This window comes from Canis lupus, chromosome 12 (assembly GCF_048164855.1).
Source record: "Canis lupus baileyi chromosome 12, mCanLup2.hap1, whole genome shotgun sequence".
NCBI lineage: Eukaryota > Metazoa > Chordata > Mammalia > Carnivora > Canidae > Canis > Canis lupus.
The window spans coordinates 5,820,167-5,847,981 of record NC_132849.1 but is presented as its reverse complement, the minus strand read 5'-3'; the positions used below and the strand labels follow the sequence as shown (position 1 = coordinate 5,847,981).

Below are 27,815 nucleotides of genomic sequence, written 5' to 3'. Positions count from 1 at the left end.
AGTAGCAATTAATGGAAAAAATCACTATTACCACATATTAAAGAGATTTTGTGGGATTTGGTTAACAGAGGCAGAGAGAAGGCATTAAGGATTAAACCCCCAAAATCAGCTTCGATTTTCCTAAAGGAAGGATTTTCATATAGATGATATACAGGCAGGTGCCAGTTAATCGAGGAAATGTACTCGATTTGTTGGAAACAAATGCAAAGTTATCACTTTTTTGCATACACCTCGGATACCCATTGGTGCAAGATTTAAGAACCACCACCATTTTACCACTGGGAATACCATACGAGTGGTTTTATCCCGAAAGCTTTATCTTGCAGAAGTTAATCAACACCGCCTTTCTCAGTTTGGCAATAGTGTACATGCTCACCGGTACGCAGCATAGACAAAGCCAGTTTCAGAAAATCATCTCGGACAACCACAACATAACCTACACCCCATTAACGTTTTCACCCAGAACTTAAACTATTTCGCCGCCAAACTGAAAAAAAGAGACAGATATTTGAAGTTAACAAGCATATATTTAACGTACGGGAAGAGAAATCCAAAAGCCAAAGTAGGAACACCTTCACAAAGGACGTGAACAGCTCCTTTCGGCGAGAACGTGGGTGGCTCTGAAAAGAGCCTTTGGAGTCAGGCGGCCGGCGACCCCGGCGGGCGCCGCGTCCCGGCAGGGACTCACTTGGAGCTGGTGTACTTGGTGACGGCCTTGGTGCCCTCGGACACGGCGTGCTTGGCCAGCTCGCCGGGCAGCAGCAGGCGCACGGCCGTCTGGATCTCCCGGGAGGTGATGGTGGAGCGCTTGTTGTAATGCGCCAGGCGGGAGGCCTCGCCGGCGATGCGCTCGAAGATGTCGTTGACGAACGAGTTCATGATGCCCATGGCCTTGGACGAGATGCCGGTGTCGGGGTGCACCTGCTTCAGCACCTTGTACACGTAGATGGAGTAGCTCTCCTTGCGGCTGCGCTTGCGCTTCTTGCCGTCCTTCTTCTGGGCCTTGGTGACCGCTTTCTTGGAGCCCTTCTTGGGCGCGGGAGCGGATTTCGCCGGCTCGGGCATGGCGGGAAGCACAAGCAAACGGCGGGCACACGGGAGAAGGGACGCCGCCACCGCCGTCAGGCCCAAGCTACCGGAAGCGCCTCGGTACTTAAAGAGGCCGTAGGCAAATTAAGGTTCTGCTTACGCCGCGTCGTGATTCGCGAGTTTTCAGCGGCGCTCCAGCGAGGGGGACGAGATTATGTAAATGAACGGATGCTGGCTGAGCCACCCTATTGGTCGAACGGACAAAGCTCTGCTTTAGCCAATCGCAGTGCTCCGCAGACAATCCCGGTTCTGCCTATAAAAGGGTGAAGTGGCGGACTCTGGGGCGACTTTCTCGGTCGTCGAGCGGGAGGTGTTTGCAGTGAGCGTCGCTGTCATGTCTGGTCGTGGCAAACAAGGAGGCAAGGCCCGCGCCAAGGCCAAATCGCGCTCGTCCCGCGCCGGCCTGCAGTTCCCAGTGGGCCGCGTGCACCGGCTGCTGCGTAAGGGCAACTACGCCGAGCGGGTGGGGGCCGGCGCTCCCGTCTACATGGCGGCCGTGCTGGAGTACCTGACGGCCGAGATCCTGGAGCTGGCGGGCAACGCGGCCCGCGACAACAAGAAGACGCGTATCATCCCCCGCCACCTGCAGCTGGCCATCCGCAACGACGAGGAGCTCAACAAGCTGCTGGGCAAGGTCACCATCGCCCAGGGCGGCGTCCTGCCCAACATCCAGGCTGTGTTGCTCCCTAAGAAGACGGAGAGCCACCACAAGGCGAAGGGCAAGTGAGGCCGGCGTCCGGAAGCCCAGCCAGCCCTGGTCTCGAAGGGGACACCTGTGAAATCCAAAGGCTCTTTTAAGAGCCACCCACTCTGTCAAATAAAAGGAGTTGTATACAGTGTCCACCTCTGCCAGTCTTGTGCGGAGGCCCAAGGCGTGGAGGGGGAGAGGGGTTGTCCCTCAACGGTTCCTCGACCCCGAGCCTTGGGCGCTCGGCCTTCTTGACCTGGTCTGGTGGGTCGTGGACCTTAGGACTTGGTGGCGCAGCTGGGGGGGCCCGGACCCCCAGGGCGCAGCCACGGTCGACTCCGTCCTAAGAACTGAGAGGCGGTCCCCGACTCTTGCCTCGCGCGCAGCTCCCTCCCCAGTTCCCGAGGCCCGCGCCCCCGCCCCCACCCACACGCACGTGCACTCCCGGCCGGCAGGGCAGCGGGCAGTTTCCGGGAGTGAGTGTGGCGGGCCCGGTCCTCGGCTTAACTGAGCCGGCTTACTCCGGTAAGACTGGGTACTAGTCCCCACGTAGGTTTCTCGAGGCGGGGCCTTGCGCTCGGCAGGCGGTGGGATGTGATGGGACAACTTTCGGACCCGAAGAGCACCGACAGGCGGGAAAAAAGATCCGCCCGACCACCGACGGGGTTCCTAGAAGGTGACCGGGCGTTTTGGGGGGGACGGGACGTAAAGGCCAGATTGAGGCTGAGTTGGGGAGACCGCGTGGGAAAGAAGGGGGGGGGACCGTGTTCTAAAGGGGGCGAAGGGCTGAGGAGGAACATTCGGACACGGTGGCGATCAAAGATGACCCCCCCCCGCCCCCCCGCCCGCGGAAAGAAAGGAAAAACAAGCTAGGGAAGACCGTTGGCAACCTGGAGAGTAGAGAGCGAGGCGGGTGGGCGGGGCTAGGAGGATCCGCCCAGGCCAATCGGTGGCGCCGGGGAGGGTGACGTCGCGGCCAATGGACAGCCAGCGCGGGACTTTCAATTCTTGCCCCGCCCAATCGGAGAGAGACGGTGCCTATAAAGACCGCTGCGGCGGGCCGGGGCCCCGTTACTCTCCCAGCCGCTTCGCCATGGCTCGTACGAAACAGACCGCCCGCAAGTCGACCGGCGGCAAGGCCCCGCGCAAGCAGCTGGCCACCAAGGCGGCCCGCAAGAGCGCGCCGGCCACGGGCGGCGTCAAGAAGCCGCACCGCTACCGGCCGGGCACGGTGGCCCTGCGCGAGATCCGGCGCTACCAGAAGTCCACGGAGCTGCTGATCCGCAAGCTGCCGTTCCAGCGGCTGGTGCGCGAGATCGCGCAGGACTTCAAGACGGACCTGCGCTTCCAGAGCTCGGCCGTCATGGCGCTGCAGGAGGCGAGCGAGGCCTACCTGGTGGGGCTCTTCGAGGACACCAACCTGTGCGCCATCCACGCCAAGCGCGTCACCATCATGCCCAAGGACATCCAGCTGGCGCGCCGCATCCGCGGGGAGCGGGCTTGAGTGAGCGCTCGGCTCGAGGTTCCATCCTATCCAAAGGCTCTTTTCAGAGCCACCCACGACGGCACTCGGAAGTAGCTGTGCCACTTCACCTCCGCCTCCTGCCCCGGGAGGGTGGGGCGGTAGGGCCGTGGGGCTCCCTACAGGTAGCGCGGAGACCGTGGGTCGGATCCCGGGCGCCGCGTCGGCGGCCAGGACCCCCTGCCAGGCGGCCGCGTGCGCGCGCGCAACTCGCCCTGCTCCCGGGGCCTTTTTCTGGGGCGTCTTGGAAGTTCCCCGCCGGGGCTCGGGGGTGTTAAGCCGTCCGCGCAGGAGATGAAGGACTTGCGGGCTCGCGAGCGGGCCGGGGCGGCGAGGAATCGATAGGGGACGCTCGGGACTAGGCGCCCGCGCCCCCCGCGCCCCCGCCGGAAGTGACTCCGAGGAGATCTGGGCGGTGGGGGGAGGGAGAATCGGTCTCGGGCTCGCCTGATCTCTGTCGCGACAAGTTCGGGATTCCTCCAGCTTCGCTTGCGCGTCGGGTATCTGTAATGCCTTCCCTGGCTTCCCCGGGCAGCGGGGGGTTTAGCGGGTGCCACTCTCCCCGCCCCCCTTACTCCACCCAGTGTGTCCGGGGTCCCTCGTGCGCCTGAGGGACTTTGCCAGAGGCCTTACGCCCGCCCGGGCACACTCCCTCTCCCCAATCTTGCGCACCCCCCCCCCCCAACACACACCCCCGCCCGCCTTCCTAATGCCCGTGGACCTTAGGGAAGGCAGCATGGGCAGCTCCAGGCCGGAATGGGCCAACTCCGGGGACAGAGGGTCCGGCTTCTGTGGCCCAGCATTCCGTTCGGGGAGTCCTGTGGGCTTCGTTAGAGCAGCAGCAGTGGGGAAGGTGGGCCAGGATGCAAAAGCCCCCGTCACCAAGGCACCGCCCCCGGGGACCTCTCGTCGAGTATCCTTTCCTGCTCACGTCCATAGGAGGAGACTTGTTCTTCAGAACAACCCTAGATGCAGACACAGGAAGATCTGTGTAGCAGGTGTTTGAGGAATTACCCAGTGCCAGGCTACCAGTAGTTAAAGCTCTTGGGGCTGGAACCAATGAAAGGCACAACATGCCCTGCACTTACCCCTTCCTTTCTTAACGTTTGTGAGCCCCAGCATCTGGGGGCAGAGACTTGAATTTATCTCAGAGGGGCAATTTGTTCACCAGATGAAAATTGAAGTCTGAAGGCATCTTGGTACTCTGAAATGAGTCGGTTTAACTAGAAGAGTAGAACAGGACCTTGGAAAACTAGCACTACACAAGACTCCTAGCAGTTGTATGAATGACACCTCTTCTTATCCTTAAACACCATTTATTTGCACCTGGAAGAGGACAGAGTTTGTGCTTTTGTTCACCGATAAAACCATTATAGAGATTGGTGAAAATTCACTGAGGGGAATAGAAATAGGCGGAAATACTTTTGAAAACGTTCTGCCTTTGCAAGGGGGGGGGGGGGAGGAGAGAGCAGATGCACTGTAGCTATTCCTGACGGGGGGTTCCCCAGTTTTCAGCCCCAGACTCAAGAGATTTTCATTATAGGCCCTGTTATAAATGAAATTGTGTGTCCTCTGCCCCTCACCCAAATTCTTATGTTGAAGCTCTAACTCCCAGTACCTCAGAATGTGACTGTATTTAAAGGCCATTAGGTAGGGCCTTTAAAGATGCATTTAGGGATCCCTGGGTGGCGCAGCGGTTTGGCGCCTGCCTTTGGCTCAGGGCGCGATCCTGGAGACCCAGGATCGAATCCCACGTCGGGCTCCCGGTGCATGGAGCCTGCTTCTCCCTCTGCCTATGTCTCTGAGCCTCTCTCTCTCTCTCTGTGTAACTATCATAAATAAATAAAAATTAAAAAAAAATAAAAATAAAAAATAAAGATGCATTTAAGTTAAAATGTCATCAGGATGTGCCCTAATCCAATATGAGTAGTCTTTTTTAAGAAGAGGGGGTACCTGGGTGTCTCGGTTAGGCATCGGACTCTTAATTTTGACTCAGGCCATGAGCTTAGGGTAATGAGATTCTGTGCTCAGCTGGGGAGTCTGCTTAAAATTCTCTGTCTGCCCTCCCACACCTGTACCCCACTGTCACATTCATTTATTCTCTCTCTCTCTCTCTCTCTCTCTCTAAATCTTTAAGGAAAAAGAAAAGAGATCAGGACAGCCAACACAGAGGGATGACCATAAGAGAGGCATGTGAGAAGGCAGCCATCTTCAAGTTGAGGAGAGGCCTCAAAAGAAACCAACCTGATGACAAAGATCTTGGACTTCTGGCCTCTAGAACTGTGAGTAAATAAATTTCTGTTGTTTAAGCCACCCAGTCTGTGTGGCATTTCGTTAGGGCAGCCCTAGGAGTCCAATACAGGCTCCAGGGTCTCTGCCCAGGTCTCTGTTCAAACCAACAGTACACGATGGGATCGTCTGTGACTTAGTTACAAGCAGAAACAGCAGTGAATTAGACCCCTTTGCACCCGGCATCTCATCCACTGAAATTTGTTTTCAAAGGTGCAGCTTGAAGTTGAGTGTCAGAGCCATTAGTGTCTGAGCAGACACCCAAGCATGCAGATTTCCATGTCAGGGCCCTGCCTCCCCAGGATCATATGCCTTGAACTGATACAAAATCAGATTCAAAAGCAAGATACCAACCAACATAAAATACCAAAGACCTGCCACTGACCCTTAGATTTGCGGACAGCCTGTGTATATCTGCCATGGCTAAGGCAGTTCAGGGGTTCTTAGCTTAGTGGGAATAGCTTTGATCTGCCTTCACTCTTCTCCTCACATTTCTACCCATTTCTGTTCCTCCCACAACAGTGGACTGCTCACTCACTAAACTCAAAGATAGCAGGGTATGAATGGAAAACAGTGAATGAAAGCAGAAGAGGAAGAGGATTGGGGAATTAGGGCCTGGCCCCCACTGGTGTTGGACAGTGGAGGTCCTCTCTGGTTGGTCTTAACTGGTATCATGTCAAAAGTGAGCCCTTCAAAGGAAGGGCCTTGTCCGCATCACTGATCTGTCTTTCAGCTCTCCTACATAATGGAAGTCTGGGTCTTGACAATGGAAGAGTTCACCTAGCTGAACCCCCTGCCCTCACATAGGGCCAGGAAGCCACAGGCAGTACAAACTCACTTTCTGAGGAAGTGGGGGGCTATTAGACCAATCTTTCTCACCCAGCAGAGATTAGGTATTGGCTGGACAATGCTGCCTTACCTTTCAGCCACCATCTCGGAGATTTGCCCACAGGGCTAGGGCAACAGAATCTGATTCTGACTGTGAGCAGGTTGGGGGAGGACTGCGAGGAATTCTGCTGTGTCTTCAAGGGCTTCCCAAACTACCACAGGCATTTAAGTGACACCTTTGACACCTGTTTGGTAGTAAGACAAAATTGACACTCCTGCCACTATTCTGTGAAATTCAAACTTCCTAGGCCTAATAGGGAATTTCTGGAATGCCTTTGTTGGTTTGAGAAACTAGGGTGAATGAGTACTAAAATTTTTTAATGTCAGAATCAAAATCTTTTTTTTTTTTCCAGTATCAAAATCTAATTGTTTTAGGTACTTAAGTAATTTTCTCACTTTCAGACCAGTCATAAAGAAAAGGAAGTCAGGCAAAAAGTAATTCATGTTCTCTTCAAAAGTCCCCTCATAAAATTTGAAGGAAAATAAACAAGTCTCATCTTGGCCAACCCGGTATCTAGAGGTCTGCCATGGAACTGGCATTGGGTTTTTTGTTTTGTTTTGTTTTTAGAATTTATTTATTGGGGTGCCTGGGTGGCTCAGTTGGTTAAGCATCTGCCTTTGGTTCAGGTCATGATTCCCGGGTCCTGGGATTGGGCCCCACTTCCAGCTCCCTGCTCGGTGGGAAGCCTGCTTCTCCCTCTCACACTCCCCCTGCTTATGCTCTCTCTCTTTCTGTCAAATAAAATCTTTTTTTAAAATTAAAATAGAAAAATAAATAAATAAATAAAATAAAATTAAAATAGAATTTATTTATTTTAGAGAAAGAGTGTTGGGGCGGGGGGGGGGGCAGAGGGAGAAACTCCTGCAGACTACATGCTGAGTACAGAGTCCAATGAAGGGCTTGATGTCACAATCCTGATATCACAACCGGAGCCGAAACCAAGAGTCCGATGCTTAACCAACTGCATCACCCAAACGCCCTGGAACTGGTATTGTTAATTGGACTTTGGGTCCTTTAATCAGAGCTGATGGTGGCCTGGGCTACAGCAGGGACTAGGAGAAGTCAGAGATGAAGTGATGGATTGGAGGGAATCATAGAAGGGTAAATTTGGTAAGATTTGGTGATTTAGGCATTTGGAGGATGGAAGAGAGGAAGGAGTTTCTCCTTCACCTGCGGAACTGGGGGATGATGGAAAATTTCACTAAAGTGAGGAATTCAGGAAGAACAAACAGCTTGTGGAATCGAGAAGATGCTTAAAGATCCTCCTGACATTGATATTGAGAATCCCATTAACCCTCTAGAGGGAAGTGTCCACCAGGAGTTCAGAATATTAATCTATTCTGTAAAGGGGCTCAATTAGAGATACTTTGGGGGAAGCCCTTAGCGGAAGGGTAAGGGAATACGGGCTAATAGAAGGCAAAGAATTTGATACCTTCTAGCCAGGGGTCTGGGAGAAGAGAAGAGGACTGAGGCATTCTGACATTAAAAAATTTTAGTACTCATTCACCCTAGTTTCTCAAACCAACAAAGCATTCCAGAAATTCCCTATTAGGCCTAGGAAGTTTGAATTTCACAGAATAGTGGCAGGAGTGTCAATTTTGTCTTACTACCAAACAGGTGTCAAAGGTGTCACCTAAATGCCTGTGGTAGTTTGGGAAGCCCTTGAAGACACAGCCCTGGGCAAGGCGGAGCAGTGATGGGGATGGTAGAGGAAGAGGACTCCGCTAAGGGGCTACAACATATAATTAGGAGATCACTGGCTAGAGGAAACTAAAAAAGAATAAAGTAAAAATCATCTTACTTATTTTAAAAGTTTTACTATTTATCTACACATGCCTTCTGAATCTCTCGGTGCTTGCACATAACCTATACCTGTCCTTGTAGGTAGGTGATCCCCACCTCAGTTGCCAGAGGGAGAGGCATATTGTGGTAGATGACCAAGGGAAATGCAGGTTGAGCTCTGTGGGAGCTGAAAGGGAAAGGTTCAAGCCACCTGAGCAAATATTTTGCTCAGGTGTGATATTTTGAGCTGGGTTCTAAAGAGTATTTAGGTTTTGAGACATGTTTAGATTGGGGGCTAGGGGAAGGTGGTGTAATCCAGGCAGAAGAGACCATAAAAACAGAATTTCTGGAGCTACATGTACCACGGGCAAAGGGCAATGATGAGACTATTCTAGGGGGAGCTTGGTACTTTTCACTCAATTAAGAATAAACAGATCCAGGGTACTTGAGTGGCTCAGTTGGTTGAGGATCTGAGTATTGATTTTGGCTCAGTTCATAATCTCAGGGTCATGAGAATGAGCCCCAAGGTGGGCTCCCAGCTCAGTGGAGAGTCTGCTTATGATTCCTTCTCCTTCTGCCCCTCCCCCTCTCTTGCACATGTGCATTCAATATCTCTCTCTCAAATAAATATATAAAATCGGGAGGCCTGGGTGGCTCAGTGGTTGAGTATCTGCCTTCAGCTCAGGGCATGATCCCTGGGTCTGGGGATTGAGTACCCACATTAGGCTCCCTGCAGGGAGCCTGTTTCTCCCTCTGCCTATCTCTCTGCCTCTCTCTCTGTCTCTCTCATGAATAAATAAATAAAAATCTTTAAATATATATATATATATATATATATATACACATATATATACACATATGTATATATATAAAATCTTAAAAATAATAAACAGATCCTAATAACCAGAGTTATGTTCCTGGATTTTTATCTAACAGATATTCCTACATAGGTCTGTAAGGGAAATATATGACGATGTTCCTTGCAGCATTTTTTTGTGATGGAAAATGGAGCAAACCTGGTGTTTGCTTACTGAGAGTAAGGAGATAAAGTGTGATGTTTGCTCATCGTGAAGTTTGATGCAGCAATTCAATCAACAGATTGAATGTTCACATCACAACATGGATAGCAGAGATGCAGGTTGAGCTTTGAGGGAATTGAAAAAGGCCAATTTTTAAAATCAGAGTGGATAAAGGGGAAAGTAAAACATAAAATAAGATATAAAACACATTCTCACTTATATAGATTCTTAGAAAGTAGAAATTAACTGGAACTGAGAAAGTAAAAACATGTTCTGCTACTCATCAGGCTGGGAAAACAGATATGGCTAGCCAAAGAATTAGCAGGAGACATCTCTCCCAAGGACATGCTGTAGCTATGGAGTCACGATCACTTCCTTGAGTGACCACTGCTTCTCTTATTCATTGAGAAACCTGTTCTAAAAGTCACAGACTACCAGAACCTTCACTGTTTGAAATCACATCAGCAAGAATGAAGCATCCCCCTCCTGCCTAGAGAACCTAAATCACTTTGACGCTGAGAATCAGCCTTGATTTTTCAAGCCAGATACAAAACTTCAATAAGGTTTCTAAACATTCCACCTTTATCTTAACTTTGTGGTTTCCAAGGAAACAGGATCCTGTATGCACTTCAAAGCCTAATTCTGATGTCTACCCTTTCATATAGCCCTGCTTTGCCTTAAGCCCATCAAAATTCTACACTCCATGCTTCCCTACAACCTACATTAACTATTTTTTCCTTTGTTTGGTGAGACACATCACAGGCTTTTTGGTATGTGTTCTTCTTCTTTGAAAACGAATTAGTAAACCTGGCTTGTTAGACTAAGTGGTGTTTGTAAGTTGATTAAGATAGGATTTTTTTTTTCTTAGAGTTGCAAAAATTTATTTCAGCATTCCTACATTTTTGGTTATTTCTAATATTGTTAACTGCTATAAGTGCTGCATCAATATCTTGCTTTGACATTAGTAGTACAGTATAATGTCTGAAAGCAGAGTCTGGCTATTAACCGGGCTTGGACACTTTATGACCATGCAACTTAACCACATTACTTAACCTCTCTGTGATTCCATCTCCACATCTGTACAATGGAAATAATGATGCTTTGGAAGATAAAATGCGTTAATCCATGTAAAGTGTTTAAAACATTGTTTGATGCCAAGGAAGAGGACATAAACTATAGAAAAAATATATATACCATTCTAGTTTACCTTTGCATCTATTTAGTTAGTAGTAAAGCATGTTCTGCAGCTTTTCAGTTTTTACTTTGAAATAATAATAGACTCACAGGAAGTGGCCAAAATAGTACAAAGAGTTCCATGTACTCTTCACTCAGCTTCTTCCAACAGTGACATATTACATATCTGTAATACAATATCAAAACCAGGGGAAGCCTGGGTGGCTCAGTGGTTGAGCATCTGCCTTTGGCTCAGGGCATGATCCTGGAGTCCCTCCATGGAGCCTGCTTCTCCCTCTGCCTATCTCTCTGCCTCTCTCTCTCTTCGTGTCTCTTATGAATAAGTAAATAAAATCTTAAAAAAAAAAAAAAAAACAGGAAGTTGACATTGGTACATTATTGTTAACTAATATACAGACCTTAATTACTGCTCACAAGTTTCTTAACCTGCATTCATATGCATGTGCACATGTAATTCTATGCAATTTTATTCCATGTATAAACTCGTGTCACCACCACCACAATCAAGATGCAGATCTATTCAGTCATCTCAAAAGAACTTCCCAGTGTCTTTCAGACCACCTCCTATCTCCCCTACATTGCCTGGAAACCATTAATCTATTCATCTCCATAGTTTTGTTATTTCAAGAATGCCATATAAATGCAATACACAGTATGCAAGGATAATTATTTTTAACACATAGAAAGCAATACACTTCTTGCAAAAACACAGAGAAGAAAAATTAGAATGATTGCAAGGGAGTAAAGAACGGACATACAAAGGAATTAATGAATAAGAAAAGGGGGCAATGGTTCTAATAAATGTATACAGCAAATACAGTAAGATATCCTCAGATTATGTATGATTTGCAAATTTTAGAAAACTATGAGTAAAATTTAGGTGCATCAATTTATCACACGTATCTCAATCAGAATAAAGATAAGAAGGTCAGAATAACCTTCCCCAAATATCGCTCTTGTCTTGCCCAGTAACCCACACCAGCTGTCCAGGGCCAGTTCTTCATACTCTCTTCTAATTTCACACCTCTCCATGACCTGGTCCTCCCTGAGGAACCTGACTGGCTCTCCTGATCTAGCTGAGAACCAGATCTCTGACTGAGGCCTCATCAACGATGCTGCCTAGTCAGAAATATCACTTCAGAGCATAATTCTTAAAGTTGATGTTCACAACTTTTTATGATTTTTAAAAAAGATTTTATGTATTTATTCATGAGAGACCGAGAGAGAGAGAGAGAGAGAGAGAGAGAGAGACATAGGCAGAGGGAGAAGCAGGCTCCCTGCAGGGAGCCCTATGTGGGACTAGATCCCAGGACCCCAGGATCACAACCTGAGCCAAAGGCAGTTGCTCAACCACTGAGCCACCCAGGTGCCCCCAAAATTCAAATGATAATGAAAGACATATGGAAAGTAAAAGCCTCCTTGTGGCCTAACCAGACTCTTCTCCATATCAGTAGCCACTGTTTTTGGTTTTACTATGTAAATTCCAGAAAAATGTTTCATTCATGTACACATGCCTACACATCAATACATATGCACCCACCCTTTTTTATTTACACCAAAGAGGACCCTATCACTTTCTTTTCACCCAATAATAGATATTTAAGTAAATTCTAAGTGTTTAATATTAAAAATAATACTTGTTTCTCTTTATGGAAGCATCCTAGCTAATAAATTAAGGAATACCAGAATATCATTTTGCAGCCCCTAATGAATTGAAGAATCTAAGCATTGAGCATCAACAGATGTTATCACAAAAAGGGAAGCAATCATTGTGTGTCTCCCGATAGAAAAAACAAATAACACCACTAATGTAGCAGTCTTGCCAGGGAGTGAAAAAGTGAACCTAAATCTAATCAATCCTTTGCTCCATTTACTCGATTTGTTTCTACAGGAAATGTAGAGGGACAGGATCTCATGAAAAGCTACACCACAGGGAAGCCATCGGCAAATTCCCAATCAGAAAACTACAGGAAAAACAACCCAGTCTCTTCAACAAAGAAATTACAAGAAAAAAATAGATGGATGGCAAATATATATTAGAGTTGAAAGACATGTCAGCCAACCATTATGTATAGAACTTACTTGGATTCAGATTCAAACAAAGCATTTTTTAAAAACATGACATGGGATCCCTGGGTGGCTCAGTGGTTAAGCATCTGCCTTTGGCCCAGGGCGCGATCCTGAGGTCCCGGGATCGAGTTCTGAATCAGGCTCCCTGAATGGAGCCTGTGTCTCTCTCTGCCTCTCTCTCTGTCTGTGGTGAATAATTGAATAAAATCTTTGAAAAAATATAAAAAACAAAAACATGACATGTAGATTAATTTTTTTTTTTTTTTTTTTTAGGATGATTGTTTTTTTTTTTTTAATGATAGTCACACACACACACACACAGAGAGAGAGAGAGGCAGAGGGAGAAGCAGGCTCCATGCATCAGGAGCCCGACGTGGGATTCGATCCCGGGTCTCCAGGATCGCGCCCTGGGACAAAGGCAGGCGCCAAACCGCTGTGCCACCCAGGGATCCCGACATGTAGATTAATTTTAACACCCAACTGGATATTTGATGAATTAATTAAATATCATTAATTATTTTTGATGTGACATAGTATTGTGGTCCTTTTAGAGCTACATAAAGAAATGTTTATGGATGAAATAATATGGTATCTGGGATCTGCTTCAAAATGATACAGGATGATCAGTCTTGAGTTTGGTGATTGATGAAGTTGGATAACAGATGTGACCTCTGTGTACATGTTTTAATTTCTCAATTATCAAGAATTAAAAATACATTTATATAAAAAGTTGCTATTTACCATCCCTGTGTGAATATTGTGAAGTACTTTGTTTAGGCATTTTTGTTTTGCATTTGTATATGAAAAGAAAATTGTGATAGTCATTGTCACATTACCCATTGAAATGTTTGCACTACATTCTTTTCCCACTAATAGTGTGTAAGCCTACCCCATTTCTCTAGCCCTGACCAGCAGTGGGCATTAGCCAACTTTACATTTGACCTATTAATGACCTCACGGTCACCTCAGAGCACAATGGTGGCTGGTATCAGACTGGTTGGCCTGATGTAGCCATTTCTACATTAAGGGAAGGCCTGTTGCAGGGAATGGATACTCATTTGAGTCAAGGTACCACCTGCCCCAGAAGGTGCCTGAGTGGACACAGACCCTGTGGCCTCTGAAACTGACTTTTCTGTTTTCCATGCCATTGGTCCTTTCTGTCTCCATAGTCATGTTAGCCTAGAAGCTAATTGGGTTCTCTAAAGGCTGCTCCTGGGATGCCTGAGTGGCTCAGTGGTTGAGTGTCTGCCTTCAGCCCAGGTCCTGGGATCGAGGTCTGCATCAGGCTCCCTGCAGGGAACCTGCTTCTCCCTCTGCCTATGTCTTGCCTCTCTGTGTCTCTCATGAATAAATAAAATCTTTTACAAATAATAAAAATCTGTTTCCACCTATCTGGTCTAATTTGGCAAGGTCTGGCTCTGCCTTCCATCGTAACAGCATGTTACTGAACTCCCCTCTGCCATCTGAACACTACCTAGACTAGATTTTTTGCAGGTCCTCCTACCTCTCTGGGCCTGCTGTCTTTTATTTTCCTCCAGGCCTTTGCCCATGCCACTCCCTGCCTGGAACACACTCCCTTCCCATCTGCCTCAGGTCTCATCCTAAAGTCCCTTCCCCCCAGAGGCCTTCCTCACCCACACCAATATCAAGTTAGGCCTCCCTCCATCTCACTCTCCATGTGGGTACTTATCACATCTAATACCTGTCACAATTTATTATAGTCACTGCTTTAATATCTGACTTCACTCCTACCCACTAAACGTCCAGGGAATTGCACGCTTGGGTGGCTCAGTGGTGGAGCATCTGCCTTTGGCTCAGGTTGTGATACTGGGGCCCTGGGATCGAGTACCATATCGGGCTCTTTGCAGGGAGCCTGCTTCTTCCTCTGCCTGTGTCTCTGCCCCTCTCAGTGTGTCTCTCATGAATAAATAAATATTTTAAAAAATAAAAAATACACATCCAGGCAGAAGCCACTCTGTTCTGTTGAACCTTGTATCCTCACTGCCCAGTGGATTGCCTGATGTCCAACAGATACTCAACACACTATTGATTGAAAAAAATGAATGATATCAGACCTAGCAACGCTTAGAAATCAGAGAAGGGGAATGGTCCTAGAGAATCTTTCTTACAGAACTTAATAATATCAATAGAGACTTAAAACATTCACAAAATTAGTAGATCCATATTTCCCATCCCTCATATGAATGATTAAACCTAGTCTCCCCAGGCACAGGAACAGTCTCCCAGTTAAGGGTCGCTTACTGAAACCTAAACAGAGCTGCCCCTCCTTCTGTGCCAGAATTACTGATTAGCCATATTGTGAGCTATGTTAGCCTCCCTCTCAGAGGATCAGGGCTCTGGACCACACTGTAAAGCCAAATATGGGGTAAGATTGCTGATAAAGTTTTACTTTTTTTTTTTTTTTTTTTTTTGTTGAAGGCTAAAATGAGGCAGTGAGACAGACCACTGGAGGTTTATGAGCAGGTGGGTGATGAGGCCAGATCTGAGCTTGGAAGGTTACTCTAGCAGCAGAGCATGGAATGGATTTGAGAGGTGTGAGCCTAGGAGAGGAGAGAGGTAACCTTAACACTTTCTCCCACTTGAACAGAATAGAATAGGTATTTTTGTATATATCTCAGGCCCCTTCTGAGTTCCTTCCCAATTGAGGGCAAAGAGTTTATCATGTTCAACTGTGGAACTATCATGACACAAAATTGGAGTGCATTAAAAAGTAGAAGAACTGGAAACAGCCCAACTATCCATCAACAAGTGAACAGATTAACAGTTATGGTGAAGCTGCACAACCAGAAACCTACTTGACAATAAAGGAATTTGAGGAATAAGTAGAAGCCAGACACAAAGGACAGACACTGTATGATTCTATTTACATAAAACTCTAGAAAATGCAACCTATCTCTAATAAAGCAGAGGGAAGAGTTATGAGGGGCACTAGGAAACTCTGGGGTTGGCTGATGGATATGTTCATTATTTTGAGTGTAGGGATGTTTTTGTTGGTATATGTGTATATACGTCAAAACTTAGCAAATTATACTTTAAATATGTGCAGTTTACTGTATGCCAATTATAACACAATAAAGTTAAAAAATAAGCACAGATAGGTAGGGTAGAGAGATGAGGGAAGAGGTGTCATTGAGCTGGAAGATAAGGCTTTGGTTTGAAAGAAAGCTCTGGCCAAGGCAGAAGGAAGGGGTAGTCCAGTCCAGACCTGAGCAAATGGGTTTAGTGGAGGGTGAGCAGAACCTTTAGAGTAGAGCAGAAAACCCACCTAGCCCTATAGGGGAGCAGTAGGAAACAGAGCTATAACTGGAAGAAGAGGCAGATTTGGGAGAGTTTTGAATATCAAGCTTCTTTTTTTATTTTATTTTATTATTATTATTTTTTTTAGGGACAGGTGGAGAGGAGCCGAGAGAAAGGGGGGAGAGAGAGAGAGAGAGAATCTTAAGTAGGCTCTGCACTGGGCATCCTGGGCTTGATCTCAATCCTGACATCATGACCTGAGCCAAAATCAAGTCAGACACTTAACCGACGGAGCCACCCAGGTGCCCTGGGATATCAAGCTTTGTAAAAATGTACATTGGATTGCAGTTCCATCACTTAGTTCCTCAATGATACTGGACAAGTTATATAACTTCTCTGAGAGTCTGTTTCCTTCATCTATAAAATAAGGATGGTAAAAATGGAAGCTACTCCATGGTGGCTGTGAAGACAAAATGAGGCAATGCAGATAAACCACTCAGCAGGGGACCATGGAAACAGTTAAGTGCTCAATAAGTAGAAGCAATTATTATTATAACAATTATTGTTATTAACCCTAATATAAGCAAATGTATATAGATGCTTGGGCAGGAGAAAGAAGTGATCAAAGAGGTTTTATTAGAAAGATTAAACTACCATTAATTATCTCCCCTCCAGGGGATCCCTGGGTGGCTCAGCAGTGGAGTGCCTGCCTTCGGCCCAGGGCCTGATCCTGGAGATCTGGAATCGAGTCCCACATCAGGGTCCCTGCATGGAGCCTGCTTCTCCCTCTGCCTGTGTCTCTGCTTATCTCTCTCTCTCTCTCTCTCTCTCTCTCTCTGTGTGTCTCTCATGAATAAATAAATAAAATCTTAAAAAAAAAAAATTATCTCCCCTCCGAGTTAAAACTCCAAATTCTACCATCTCTTTCCCCTGCCCCATTCTGTAACTTCCTTCCTACTAAATACCATGCCTGGAGCCTGAAACCAGTAACCAAGACTCTCTTATATTAGTGAAGGGATTCCAGCTGGTAAGCAAGTTGAAGTATGGCCTCTGGGATGAAGAAACAGATGGAGAACCAGAGACCCCAATCTCATCTCCAAGGATTTCTGCTACTACCACCATAGATTTATATACAGGATGCATCCTAAAGAGAATAAAGCAGGTGATTATTCCTTTTAATTTTAAACCCTAGATAGATTCCCCCCCAAACTCCAAGGAGGGGTCTAGATTTTCAGAGATTGATCTTAATTTTCTCAAGTCCCTTAAACCCTGAACTAGGGGTTTATTCTCTGGAGTTTCTAAGGAGAAGCCTCTCTGTGCCTCAGTTTCTTCATCTATAAAATAGGAGATAATAACGGTGACTATTTCATGAGGTTCTTATGAGGGTTAAATGAGTTAATGTGTGTGAAGGGCCTAGAACATTGGTCCATAGCAAGTGCTCTATAGATGTTAGCTAAGCTTTCTTAAGGACTTTATTTCTTCTCTCTTGTTTATAAGGCTTGTTATTTGTGATCATTTCTTTCTAAATGACTAGGCAATAGGTACCTATTACTGAAGATAATAATAACAGATAATAATATCTAATAATAATAACTGATAATAATAACAGACTCTCAGAGAATAGTACCTATTACTAGGTAATAGTAACCTCATAACAAATTACTTCAGTCCCAGTGCACCTCTTGGGTAGAAGTAAGTTTGGCCAATGGCTTACAAATATTCATCCTCCAAGTCAGAGGCAACAAGCTTTTTCATAGATGCAGCAGTGAATGCATCTGTTAACTTCATTTAATGAGAAAATATATTGCAGATAAAAAGAATCCAGCCACACTTCTAAAATAATCAGTTGTTTTATTAATAACAATAGCATCTACACACATTTGAAAACACACATGTAAGAAACATAAGATTTATTCAGTTTATGATAATGCCTGGCATCCATTTGGATTCATGAAACCCTTAGGATCAACTCCAGGACCCAAGAGCCAAAAGCAGTTGAATAACTGATCAGACCATCAGTGTCTTCATCAGCAAAATCAAGGCTTGGACAGAAAGACTGAACATTCTGTAATCACACAAAATAAAACTAAAATGCAATTGAGCATTTGAGGATACAAAGGTGGACAGTATTAGTTCATGAGCAGTGAACCAACCCCTTTGCTTTTCTCAACCTCCTTTGTAAAAGGGTTATTAATCTTGCCTGTCTTACAGGGTCTATCTCTTCAGGACCTCCTGATAAGTGAGAAAGTGAATATAAATTAAAAGCTCATCTCCGTGGGGGCCAGAGGATCAGGATGGAGATGGTGTGTGTCAGAAAAGGAGATGGGAAAAGGATCTTTCCAGTGACCAATGCTCTAATTTAATGAAAATCCAAAGACGGTACACTACACTAAGAAGTGCAAAGGAAGGGAGAACCCACCACTGCCACCTCCATTTGGGTGCACAAAGAGTCTCAACCCGGGCCTCCTCAGAGCTATTGCTCTGAGGGGACCATGGACGGATTTGGCCAGAGAGCTCCAAAAACATTTCCATTTTCAGGTCTTCACATGTATCTAATGGAAATGAACGACACCCGCCCAATCCACGGAAGCTATTAAGAAAAGGATGGCGTGAGAAAATTAATTCGACAAATTTCAATAAATAGTTAAGTGTCCGCTATATGCCAGGCACGGATTGGCGCTGACAATATTGCAGAAAATCCGACCAGCAAGGTTAAGGGTTTAAGATCATAAATTAGAAAAAAACGAACCAGTTTCTGACAGCTCCTAGGAGGAAGAGAACAGGGAGACCAGATGACAGGCAGGAACAAGAGACGCAAATTCCTGAGTGCGACTTGGGAAGATCTCTGAGAGGTGACTTTTGAGCCCAGAATTAAATGAACCAGCGCCTTTAAGAGTGACCGGAGGCCCGAGCGTGCCAAGAGAATTAAATGCAAAAACGATCCACAAACCGAGAATAGGGATTTCAAAGCTTCAAAGGGTTCGGCGGACACCAGAATCCACGACTTTGAGGGCCGGCGCCAGATTTTGAATATTCATACCGTCCAATCACGAAGAGGCTATAGGAGTCGAGCGCAGGCCCCGCCCCCGGCGCCCACACCGCGGGGTCCACGGGAGGCCGCGCCGCGCCGCAGAGGCGGTGACCGCGCCAGGCGGCTTGGCTGCCGCACGCTCAGAATTCTTCGGGGCTGGTCGCAACGTTCCCTGGACCCGGGCTTAGCTGATCCTTTCTTAAAGGACGACCGAAGTCACCCAATTTGATTTAGAACACCAGTGAGACGTCCACCCCAGAGCGGCCAGGACACAATAGTCCGGCGACGGGAGGTGGGGAGATTTTCAGTATCCTAATTCGAAGGAGTTTGTAGAACTAAGCAGCAGTTACGGGGTTGAGACGCGACCCAGATTAGAAAGCAAAGCCAGTCACGCGCCGGGAATCTCCAAGTACGAATGGCTTGAAAAACTCCGCGTACTACCTTCCACCTTCCACAAGGAACTTACTTTGTGAGAAGAAAGTGAAGGGTAAAATAAGTGAACAAAGCTCTTTTCAGGTGATTAGGTGGGTGGCTCTGAAAAGAGCCTTTGGAGTCAGGCGGCCGGCGACCCCGGCGGGCGCCGCGTCCCGGCAGGGACTCACTTGGAGCTGGTGTACTTGGTGACGGCCTTGGTGCCCTCGGACACGGCGTGCTTGGCCAGCTCGCCGGGCAGCAGCAGGCGCACGGCCGTCTGGATCTCCCGGGAGGTGATGGTGGAGCGCTTGTTGTAATGCGCCAGGCGGGAGGCCTCGCCGGCGATGCGCTCGAAGATGTCGTTGACGAACGAGTTCATGATGCCCATGGCCTTGGACGAGATGCCGGTGTCGGGGTGCACCTGCTTCAGCACCTTGTACACGTAGATGGAGTAGCTCTCCTTGCGGCTGCGCTTGCGCTTCTTGCCGTCCTTCTTTTGAGCTTTGGTGACCGCCTTTTTCGAGCCCTTTTTGGGCGCGGGAGCGGATTTTGCAGGCTCAGGCATTGTAAAGGAGCACACGCGTTGGGGAAGAAAGGAAGTGCGAGAATGGGCGGGCCTGAGCCTTTTATAACCACCGTATGCAAATAAGGGCTCCTAAAACCTTTCGTTTCCATTGGGCCTTGTGGGGACCTTGCGTTATCGGCAACAGCTACGTCACAACACCTACTCTTGGCCTCATTGGCCGGTTCTGGAGCCAATTTAGGACCAATGAAAACCTCGTTCCTGACCCCACCCCTAGCAAAGCTTATAAAGGCTTTTCCATCGCTCATCTTTCGCTGCTGTTTTGTTGTCAGGTCTGAGCTTTAGGTGTTTTAACCTCGCTAGCAATCATGTCTGGTCGTGGCAAGCAAGGAGGCAAGGCCCGCGCCAAGGCCAAGTCGCGCTCGTCCCGCGCCGGCCTGCAGTTCCCAGTGGGCCGCGTGCACCGGCTGCTGCGTAAGGGCAACTACGCCGAGCGGGTGGGGGCCGGCGCTCCCGTCTACATGGCGGCCGTGCTGGAGTACCTGACGGCCGAGATCCTGGAGCTGGCGGGCAACGCGGCCCGCGACAACAAGAAGACGCGTATCATCCCCCGCCACCTGCAGCTGGCCATCCGCAACGACGAGGAGCTCAACAAGCTGCTGGGCAAGGTCACCATCGCCCAGGGCGGCGTCCTGCCCAACATCCAGGCCGTTCTCTTACCAAAGAAAACTGAAAGCCACAAAGCCAAAAGTAAATAAATCCTGACAAGCCAAAGATCAAAGGCTCTTTTTAGAGCCACCTAAGCTTTCAAAAAAAGAGCTAGTGGCGCTATTTCGTTACCAGCCCCTCAATTGACATTGTTGGTGGCTCTTAAAAGAGCCTTTGGGGTTAGTGGGGATGCTCTCAATCCCAGTTACTTGTTCTTGCCAGGCTTGTGACTCTCCGTTTTCTTAGGTAACAAGACCGCCTGGATATTGGGCAGGACGCCGCCCTGGGCAATGGTGACACCCCCGAGTAACTTGTTGAGCTCTTCGTCATTTCTCACGGCCAGCTGCAAATGGCGAGGGATGATGCGCGTCTTTTTGTTGTCGCGGGCCGCGTTGCCCGCCAGCTCCAGGATCTCGGCCGTCAGGTACTCCAGCACCGCAGCCAGGTACACCGGGGCGCCGGCCCCCACCCGCTCGGCGTAGTTGCCCTTACGCAGCAGCCGGTGCACCCGGCCCACCGGGAACTGCAGGCCGGCACGGGACGAGCGCGACTTGGCCTTGGCGCGGGCCTTGCCTCCCTGCTTTCCGCGTCCTGACATTACAGCCAAAAATGCAGTTACAGCTTCTTATTCAAGGAGAAGGAAGTGGAACGGATAACCAATTTGGTGTAATTTATAAGAATTACTGGGAGGGGTGAAGGGAAGTAGCCCAATCAAGCAGCCAATAGGGAAGCAGAAAGCAGACTCCGTTTGCATCCTGCACTGCGAGGAAATGACGGATTCCGAAAGTACCTACCAATCGCTGGGAGCCACATTAAAGCCCCTTATTTGCATGCCAGGATTTTTAAAGAAAGAAGGCTTTCGGACAGATCGCTGTTTTGTTTTGCCTTTTACTGAATGGCATTTTTTAATTTTAATTTTCAGCCTAGAGAAGGGGAGGGGGCCTCTCTTTCCCTCCCCCCCACCCCCCACCCCCCACTCCCCACTCCCCCAGTTTGGAGCTGGAAGGGAAATCCTCAGAAGTACCCAGACGGCCTGCAGAGGGCCTCCAGGAGATGCAGAGTTGCTCCCGCTCAAGGGTAGGGATTCTGAAACTGATTATCCCCTTGAACTTTAAATTACCTTCCAAGTCCCGCCTTTTCTGTCTTTACAGCCAGACTTCCAAAAAACTGTTACTAAGGCCGCCTGCCTTCTCTGCAACGTGGTCGTGGCCTTCCGTGCGGCTTCGCCCCACCCCCAGCCGCCTCCGCTCTTCGGAATCCTGCGTAACCGAGGACTGGAATAGATTTTGTCTTCCTCCTCTTGACCTACAGGAGGCATCCGATACCGCCTTGAAATTTGCTCCCTGGGCTTGCAAAATGTCCTCCGACTTTACTCCTCCCGGTCCTTTTCCTCTATCGGTCCCTGCTTTCCCGCGTCCGTCTGGGCTCTGTCTCCTATCCAACACCCCCCTCCATCCTTTACTCTTCCTGAGGAGTCTTCCCACTTCCATGCTTTAAATTACAGACATCCAGATTTGTTCCAGAAGCTTATATCCTTACACCAACTGCTTGCTGGGGACTTCAAACCATCTGTCCCAACAACTCGACCTATCCAAATGCGAACTCACCCAAACAACCCCCTATCGCCCGTTTGCTCTTTCCCAGAATTACAACCTAAGCCAGAATCTACACTCACCTGCATCTCAACAGCATATCCGGTTACTTCCCTAAGGTTTCTTCAGCCTTTTCTCCGTGCTCCTGTCTGCCTCCTCATTGCTCTCTTAGACTTCAGCAGTAGCCCTGCAGACCTGTTTTCCTTAATCTTCCAACTTCCTTCTAGAGAAACCTTTCCTGAAAGTTTTATTTCTTCCTCCTCAGCTTCCCACTCTGGGGTGTTCCACATCCCTCACACCATTTGCACCCTCTCCTGAGTATCCCATAAGGACAGGAGGTAGAATACAATAGAAAAAAGAATAGACTTAAATTTTATTCCTTGAGCTCATTTCTGATATTCTTTATCTTCACCTTTATTAAGTACGGGCTACCTACCAGGCAATGGGTATACCGGTAGTTGAAAACTAGAAAATAGAGAAAATCTAAACTCTGGCAGTTAATATCAACTATCTGTAGAGATCCCTGGTAAGAACGCTGGTATAGATTTGTGAAGGTAATTCTAACTCAATCAACTATATCATTTCAGAAGATGCATGTGTTAATAGAAAGATGTGGTCCACAAAGAGTCAAAACAGGGCAATTCCAGTAGGAATGTGTTGTTTCTCCAGCACTAAGCATGTATATTATATGTCTGCTAGACACAAAGGTTTGGGCTATTATAGAAGGGTCCTTGGTTGTGAAAACATTAGCTTTTTCTCACAACCTGGGTGAAATAGTTCTAAAGACTAACACTGAGCTCAGATTCTAGGCTCAACCACTTTCCAATTATTCTACAAGATAAAAATATGAGACTGAGAAGGGATGAGGCAATTATGAGAAGATACATCACTAGAGGGGAATGAAATTGCATTCTAGGCTATTCATAAATTTCTGGTGTTTTGTTCAGTGATTCTCTCCCGAATAAGCCAGTCCACTCTGGAAGTTCTTTTTTTTTTTTTTTTTTTAATATTTTATTTATTCATGAGAGGCATAGAGAGAGAGGCAGAGACAGACATAGGCAGAGGGAGAAGCAGGCTCCTTCTGGGGAACCTGATGCGGAACTTGAACCGAGGACCCCAGGATCACAACCTGAGCCAAAGGCAGATGCTCAACCACTGAGCCACCCAGGTGCCCCAACTCTGGAAGTTCTGATACTGTTAACTTTTCAGACCGAGGCTGAAACCCAAGATAATGGGGACCCCACTACAAATCTGTCACCTTGAGAGGCTCTGCTTGAGGACACAGCTGACCTCCCCCTCTCTTTGACCTCCTTTTTACTTCTATCACAGTGACCCTGTGCTGTTAGGAAAGGTGAAGGACAAAAAGATGATATGGAACCTTATTATGTGATAAACCCTATGCTAGGGGCTATGATGCAGATGCAATTATTTGTGTTATAGATAAGGAAAGTGAGACTCGGAGAAGCTAAAGCACTTGCTGAAGGTGACACAGCCATTTACTAAGACATGATTAGAACTCAGGTCTGCCTGACTCAAAAATTGTGCACTTCACCACTTCATTCACAGTGCTTTACTCACCAGATGTTGGGCTTCATGAAGCCACTTAACTTGTACAGCTTCCCTTTCTTCCTCTATTAAAGAGAAAAAGAGAATGAGAGAAAATTAGGTTTAGTAGTTTAGATTCTATCCAGCTATAAAACCCTATTAGATAAGTCTAGATAGGCCATTATCCTACAAATTATATGAGACTCAATTACTATCTATTGCTCCCCCGAGCTCTTTTCCCAGCATTCTTACCAGAACTATTAAAACATGAAATAGAGCAGGCCATCCCTAAAAGTAGTGCACCATCACAGACAAATAGGCTGGATCTTATTTCCTTTAACAAAAAGGCAACTGAGTTCTTTCCCAGGCAATCTTGTGAATCAAGCATTTATTTTGCCTTCTCACCCCATTCCACCACTCTAACCATAGTCCTCTCTCTTGCCCTGTCCCTCCACCTCTCTCACCATGACCCTCAGCCTCCTCCATACTGAGCTACACACCATTCAAGCAAGGCCTTTCCACAGTTACCTGCCATTGCACATACTGTGGCCTTTGGCAAGAAGCTTCGTCCTCCTCTTGACCTAGCAGAATCCTCCTCATCTGGCTGGTTCTGCCCAGAAATCACCTGCTCCTTCATGAGGTCTTCCTTTCCACTACCCACACAGCCTCCATGTGCCCACCTCTCTGTTCAAATCCTGGTGATAGCACTTACCACTCTGTACCATGCTTGGACTTTGCTCTTGCATCCTTTCCGTGACCCCCTCAGGAGACAGACCATGTCTTTTTGAATCTGAGTCCTTAATTCCTTCTACCTGGCTCTTCATAAGGTAATTAAATGTTTGGGGCATGAATAAATGGCATAACACTCTTAGGGAATTAGTGTCTTCTTTTCAAAAATATTTCTCTTTACTCAACAACCACTCTCCAAATGCCAAGTATAAACAGTAGACTGTGATAGCCAGAGTGATGGGAGATACACTAAAAGCTTGTTGATTAAACAAAAATAATATATCCAACCACATTAGAGTTGTTAGAATAAATGAGAATAAATGTAAAAAACCTAGTACAGAGCCTGGAACCTGAGAGGGCCTAAAGCTGTATTGAGGCCAAATAGCTTAATGGTTAAAAGCCCAAATTCTACAACCTGCCTCTGCATTATTTACCAGATCTGTGACCATGGGCAAATTACCTAACTTCTAAGGGTCTCTGCTTCCTCACTGGTAAAGCAAAAGTAATAATAGTAGCTACTTCATGGGGTTGTTGTAAAAATTAAGAGTTCATAAATGTAAAACATTTAGAACAGTACACAGTACCAAAAATTCTTTGAACCAATTTTTCATTTCAAAAATAAACATTGGGTTTATCAGATAACCGAACAATTCCACTCCTGGATATAAGCAAACAGAAATGAATGTTTGCATGCAACAAAAAGCATGTACCAGAATGTGGTATGTTCATATAGTGCCATACTACAAACAATGAAAATGAGCAAATTGCTGCCATGCACATGGATGAATCTCACAATGTTGAACAAAAGAATGCAAGCAAAATGAATTCATGCTATGTGATTCTTTTTATATGAAGTTTAAAAATGGGCAAAACTAATTATGGTGATAGATATTAGAATAATGGTTACCTGTGGCAGGGTGGTATTGACTTCCCTGGAGCCTTCAAGGTGCTGGAAATTTTCTGTCTCTTGACGTGTTGTATCATAGGTAGAATTAAACTGCTCACTAAAGATTTGTAAGTTCCTTATGTGTAAAGTATACATCAATAAGCACAAACTAAGTTTTCCATGAATAAATATTAAAGTAATCATCATGGGGGGAAAATTAGTATGTTGTTGGACATCCCAATCCTCATGTCACAGATTGTTTTTTAATTACACATGAGGTGGCCACCATAATCTTGGTGTTTAAAGTCTCTAAAAGTCTCAATCTGGCTGTGACAAACCTTCACTACATGGTAGGTATTATGACTATGTTTTTTTGTTGTTTTTTTAAATTTTTATTTATTTATGATAGTCACACAGAGAGAGAGAGAGGCAGAGACATAGGCAGAGGGAGAAGCAGCCTCCATGCACCAGGGGCCTGACATGGGATTTGATCCTGGGTCTCCAGGATCGCGCCCTGGGCCAAAGGCAGGCGCTAAACCACTGTGCCACCCAGGGATCCCAACTGTTTTTGTTAGAAGCAAAGACTCTAAGCTTGCTCTATGGAGTTGGTAATTTACAAAGCTTTTATTTATTTTTGCAACAGAAATAATAATGCCACTGGCCCTCTTTTCATACAATAGTTCATATATCCATCCAATACATTTAATTGAACACCCGGGTGTGCCAAAACTGACCTTGACATAACACATTTATTTTTTTTTTTTAGATTTTATTTATTTAGTGGAGAGCAAGCATGAAAAAGGGTAGAGGGAGAGAGAAAGGGAGAAGCAGACACCCCACTGAGCAGGGAGCCCAACACTGGGCTCAATCCCAGGACTCTGGGATCATGACCTGAGCTGAAGGCAAATCTTAACCAACTGAGCCACCCAGGTACTCTGACATAACACATTTAGAACATATTGAATGTAGAAGCTCCTGGGTGGCTCAGTCGGTTAAGTGTCTGACTCTTGATTTTGGCTCAGGTCATCCTCTAAACTTCCCGAGGACTGGCCCTAACTTATTCCCCACCTTCCAGGGCTGGTCTGCGCACAGAAATTCTGTATGCAGTAAGTGGAACGAGCTTCCAATTTTCTTGTATGTAAAATAAATGAGTTCAGCTCGATGACAATAAAATCTATCAAATAACAGCAGTCCCAACTGAGCAGGAATTCCCGGGTTTTTTGCATCTCCCTACTTCAGAACCTAACAGCACGAGTCGCCAAAATGATAGACTACAGTTCCCGTGAGCCCTCACGTGGCGTCTGCCCATTCTACTATCGCGTAGCGAGGACTCCATTTCCCAGAGTGCCTCAGGATGCGACGACGACCTTACTCTCCGAGAACTTCTGGGGTCCGGTGACTGACACGCGACTGCGGTAGTCGAGGCTGAGCGGAAGGTAGAAAATGCCCGGCCTGGGGTTCAGAGGGGATACGGCTCGGCCACAGACGCGGAGTTGCACATACGCTGCCTTTGCAGTCCCCAGCCCACTCGATAACTGTCCCCCGCGGGCCCCTTCCAGTCGCGCGTCAGCCCTCCGCGGCCTAGGCCGAATTCCCCCCACGTCACACAGAAGAAAGGGGTGGTGTCTGCGATGGAGGCGGGCCCCCTGCGGGAGCGGAGTATGCGTGGGGGAGGAGGGAGGAGGCGGGAGGGGGTGGGAGGGGGCGGGAGGCCCCGGCCCTCAGTGCTCTGCGCCTGTTCTCCGCTGTAGCCGATGCTGAGTGGGCAGCTGGTCCGGCACCTGTTCTCCATGGCAGGTCGCGTCTGTCTGTCCCGGAGCAGCGCGGGACTGGGAACCATCGGTCCCGTCGAGGCAGCCATTCGCACAAAGTTGGAGCAGGCCTTGAACCCCGAGGTGTTGGAGCTGCGCAACGAGAGCGACGCCCATGCGGTCCCACCAGGCAGCGAGACGCATTTCCGCGTGGCGGTGGTGAGCTCTCGCTTTGAAGGACTGAGCCCCTTACAACGGCACCGGCTGGTCCACGCCGCCCTGTCTGAGGAGCTGGCTGGGCGGGTGCACGCACTGGCCATACAGACACGGACCCCCGCCCAGTGGAAGGAAAATCCTCAACTAGACATGAGCCCCCCTTGCCTGGGTGGGAACAAGAAAACTCGGGGAACCCCCTGAGCCCCAAAGGAGGGAAGGCCAGGATTCTAATGGTTTGTCTGGGAATAAACTACGGGCTTTCTGCCAATATGGTCTGGTGTTTGTAAGCGATGAGAGGCCCCATTCAACCAGTGCGTACATTCTCTCTGGACATGACTCAGTTTAGATCAAAGCTATCCAAGCAAAGAGTAGAATCACTCTCCACCCCCCTTGCCCTGATCTATTTAGGAAAAGCTGCCTGGGCGTTTCATGTTAAATTGTGACTAAGATATATGTTGGCAAATTGATTAAAAAAAAAAAAAAAAACTATGGCCCCATCACTTAAAAAAAAATAAATGTGACTGAGGAACTACCAGACCTGATAAGTTGGAAATCATCCTGTACATTAAAAAAGAAATTATCACAGGAGATGGACTGCTTTGTGTGGCCAATGGCCTGTT

The 27,815-nt window shown here is 47.2% G+C and overlaps 8 protein-coding genes across 10 annotated transcripts in view; 5 read left to right on the top strand and 3 right to left on the bottom strand.

Annotated features, from left to right (window-relative positions):
- LOC140600982 (histone H4-like) overlaps positions 1-27,463 on the top strand; it is a 53,498-nt gene extending 26,035 nt beyond the window's left edge. Inside the window, exons 2-4 of the mRNA XM_072769369.1 lie at positions 5,437-5,581; positions 26,468-26,664; positions 27,026-27,463. The gene's annotated coding sequence lies outside the window, so the exon portion shown is untranslated. The remainder of the gene's footprint in view (positions 1-5,436; positions 5,582-26,467; positions 26,665-27,025) is intronic.
- On the bottom strand, positions 508-1,922 carry LOC140600990 (histone H2B type 2-E). The gene has a single exon (XM_072769377.1). It carries the CDS (start codon positions 1,063-1,065, stop codon positions 685-687), a length of 381 nt encoding a protein of 126 aa, XP_072625478.1. The 5' UTR covers positions 1,066-1,922; the 3' UTR covers positions 508-684.
- LOC140600985 (histone H2A type 2-A) lies at positions 1,329-27,463 on the top strand. The gene is made up of 4 exons (XM_072769373.1): positions 1,329-2,302; positions 5,437-5,581; positions 26,468-26,664; positions 27,026-27,463. The coding sequence occupies exon 1, from the start codon at positions 1,424-1,426 to the stop codon at positions 1,814-1,816; it is 393 nt and encodes a 130-aa protein (XP_072625474.1). The 5' UTR covers positions 1,329-1,423; the 3' UTR covers positions 1,817-2,302; positions 5,437-5,581; positions 26,468-26,664; positions 27,026-27,463.
- LOC140600979 (histone H3-like) lies at positions 2,521-27,463 on the top strand. Of its 2 annotated transcripts, XM_072769364.1 has the most exons (4): positions 2,521-3,281; positions 5,437-5,581; positions 26,468-26,664; positions 27,026-27,463. In XM_072769364.1, exon 1 carries the CDS (start codon positions 2,757-2,759, stop codon positions 3,279-3,281), a length of 525 nt encoding a protein of 174 aa, XP_072625465.1. In that variant the 5' UTR covers positions 2,521-2,756; the 3' UTR covers positions 5,437-5,581; positions 26,468-26,664; positions 27,026-27,463. The 2 variants fall into 2 exon arrangements, with proteins under 2 accessions (XP_072625465.1, XP_072625466.1); XM_072769365.1 differs by lacking the exons at positions 26,468-26,664; positions 27,026-27,463 and adding an exon at positions 12,364-13,919.
- Positions 17,632-19,856, bottom strand: H2BC21 (H2B clustered histone 21). Its single transcript, XM_072769378.1, has one exon. It carries the CDS (start codon positions 19,808-19,810, stop codon positions 19,430-19,432), a length of 381 nt encoding a protein of 126 aa, XP_072625479.1. The 5' UTR covers positions 19,811-19,856; the 3' UTR covers positions 17,632-19,429.
- H2AC21 (H2A clustered histone 21) lies at positions 19,788-21,410 on the bottom strand. Its single transcript, XM_072769375.1, has one exon. The coding sequence runs from the start codon at positions 21,072-21,074 to the stop codon at positions 20,682-20,684; it is 393 nt and encodes a 130-aa protein (XP_072625476.1). The 5' UTR covers positions 21,075-21,410; the 3' UTR covers positions 19,788-20,681.
- Positions 20,080-20,571, top strand: H2AC20 (H2A clustered histone 20). The gene has a single exon (XM_072769376.1). The coding sequence runs from the start codon at positions 20,137-20,139 to the stop codon at positions 20,524-20,526; it is 390 nt and encodes a 129-aa protein (XP_072625477.1). The 5' UTR covers positions 20,080-20,136; the 3' UTR covers positions 20,527-20,571.
- Positions 26,525-27,463, top strand: BOLA1 (bolA family member 1). Of its 2 annotated transcripts, none has more exons than XM_072769363.1 (2): positions 26,525-26,664; positions 26,980-27,463. In XM_072769363.1, exon 2 carries the CDS (start codon positions 26,983-26,985, stop codon positions 27,394-27,396), a length of 414 nt encoding a protein of 137 aa, XP_072625464.1. In that variant the 5' UTR covers positions 26,525-26,664; positions 26,980-26,982; the 3' UTR covers positions 27,397-27,463. The 2 variants fall into 2 exon arrangements, with proteins under 2 accessions (XP_072625464.1, XP_072625463.1); XM_072769362.1 differs by having other exon boundaries at positions 26,642-26,887.
- Positions 27,464-27,815: the final 352 nt, after the last annotated feature.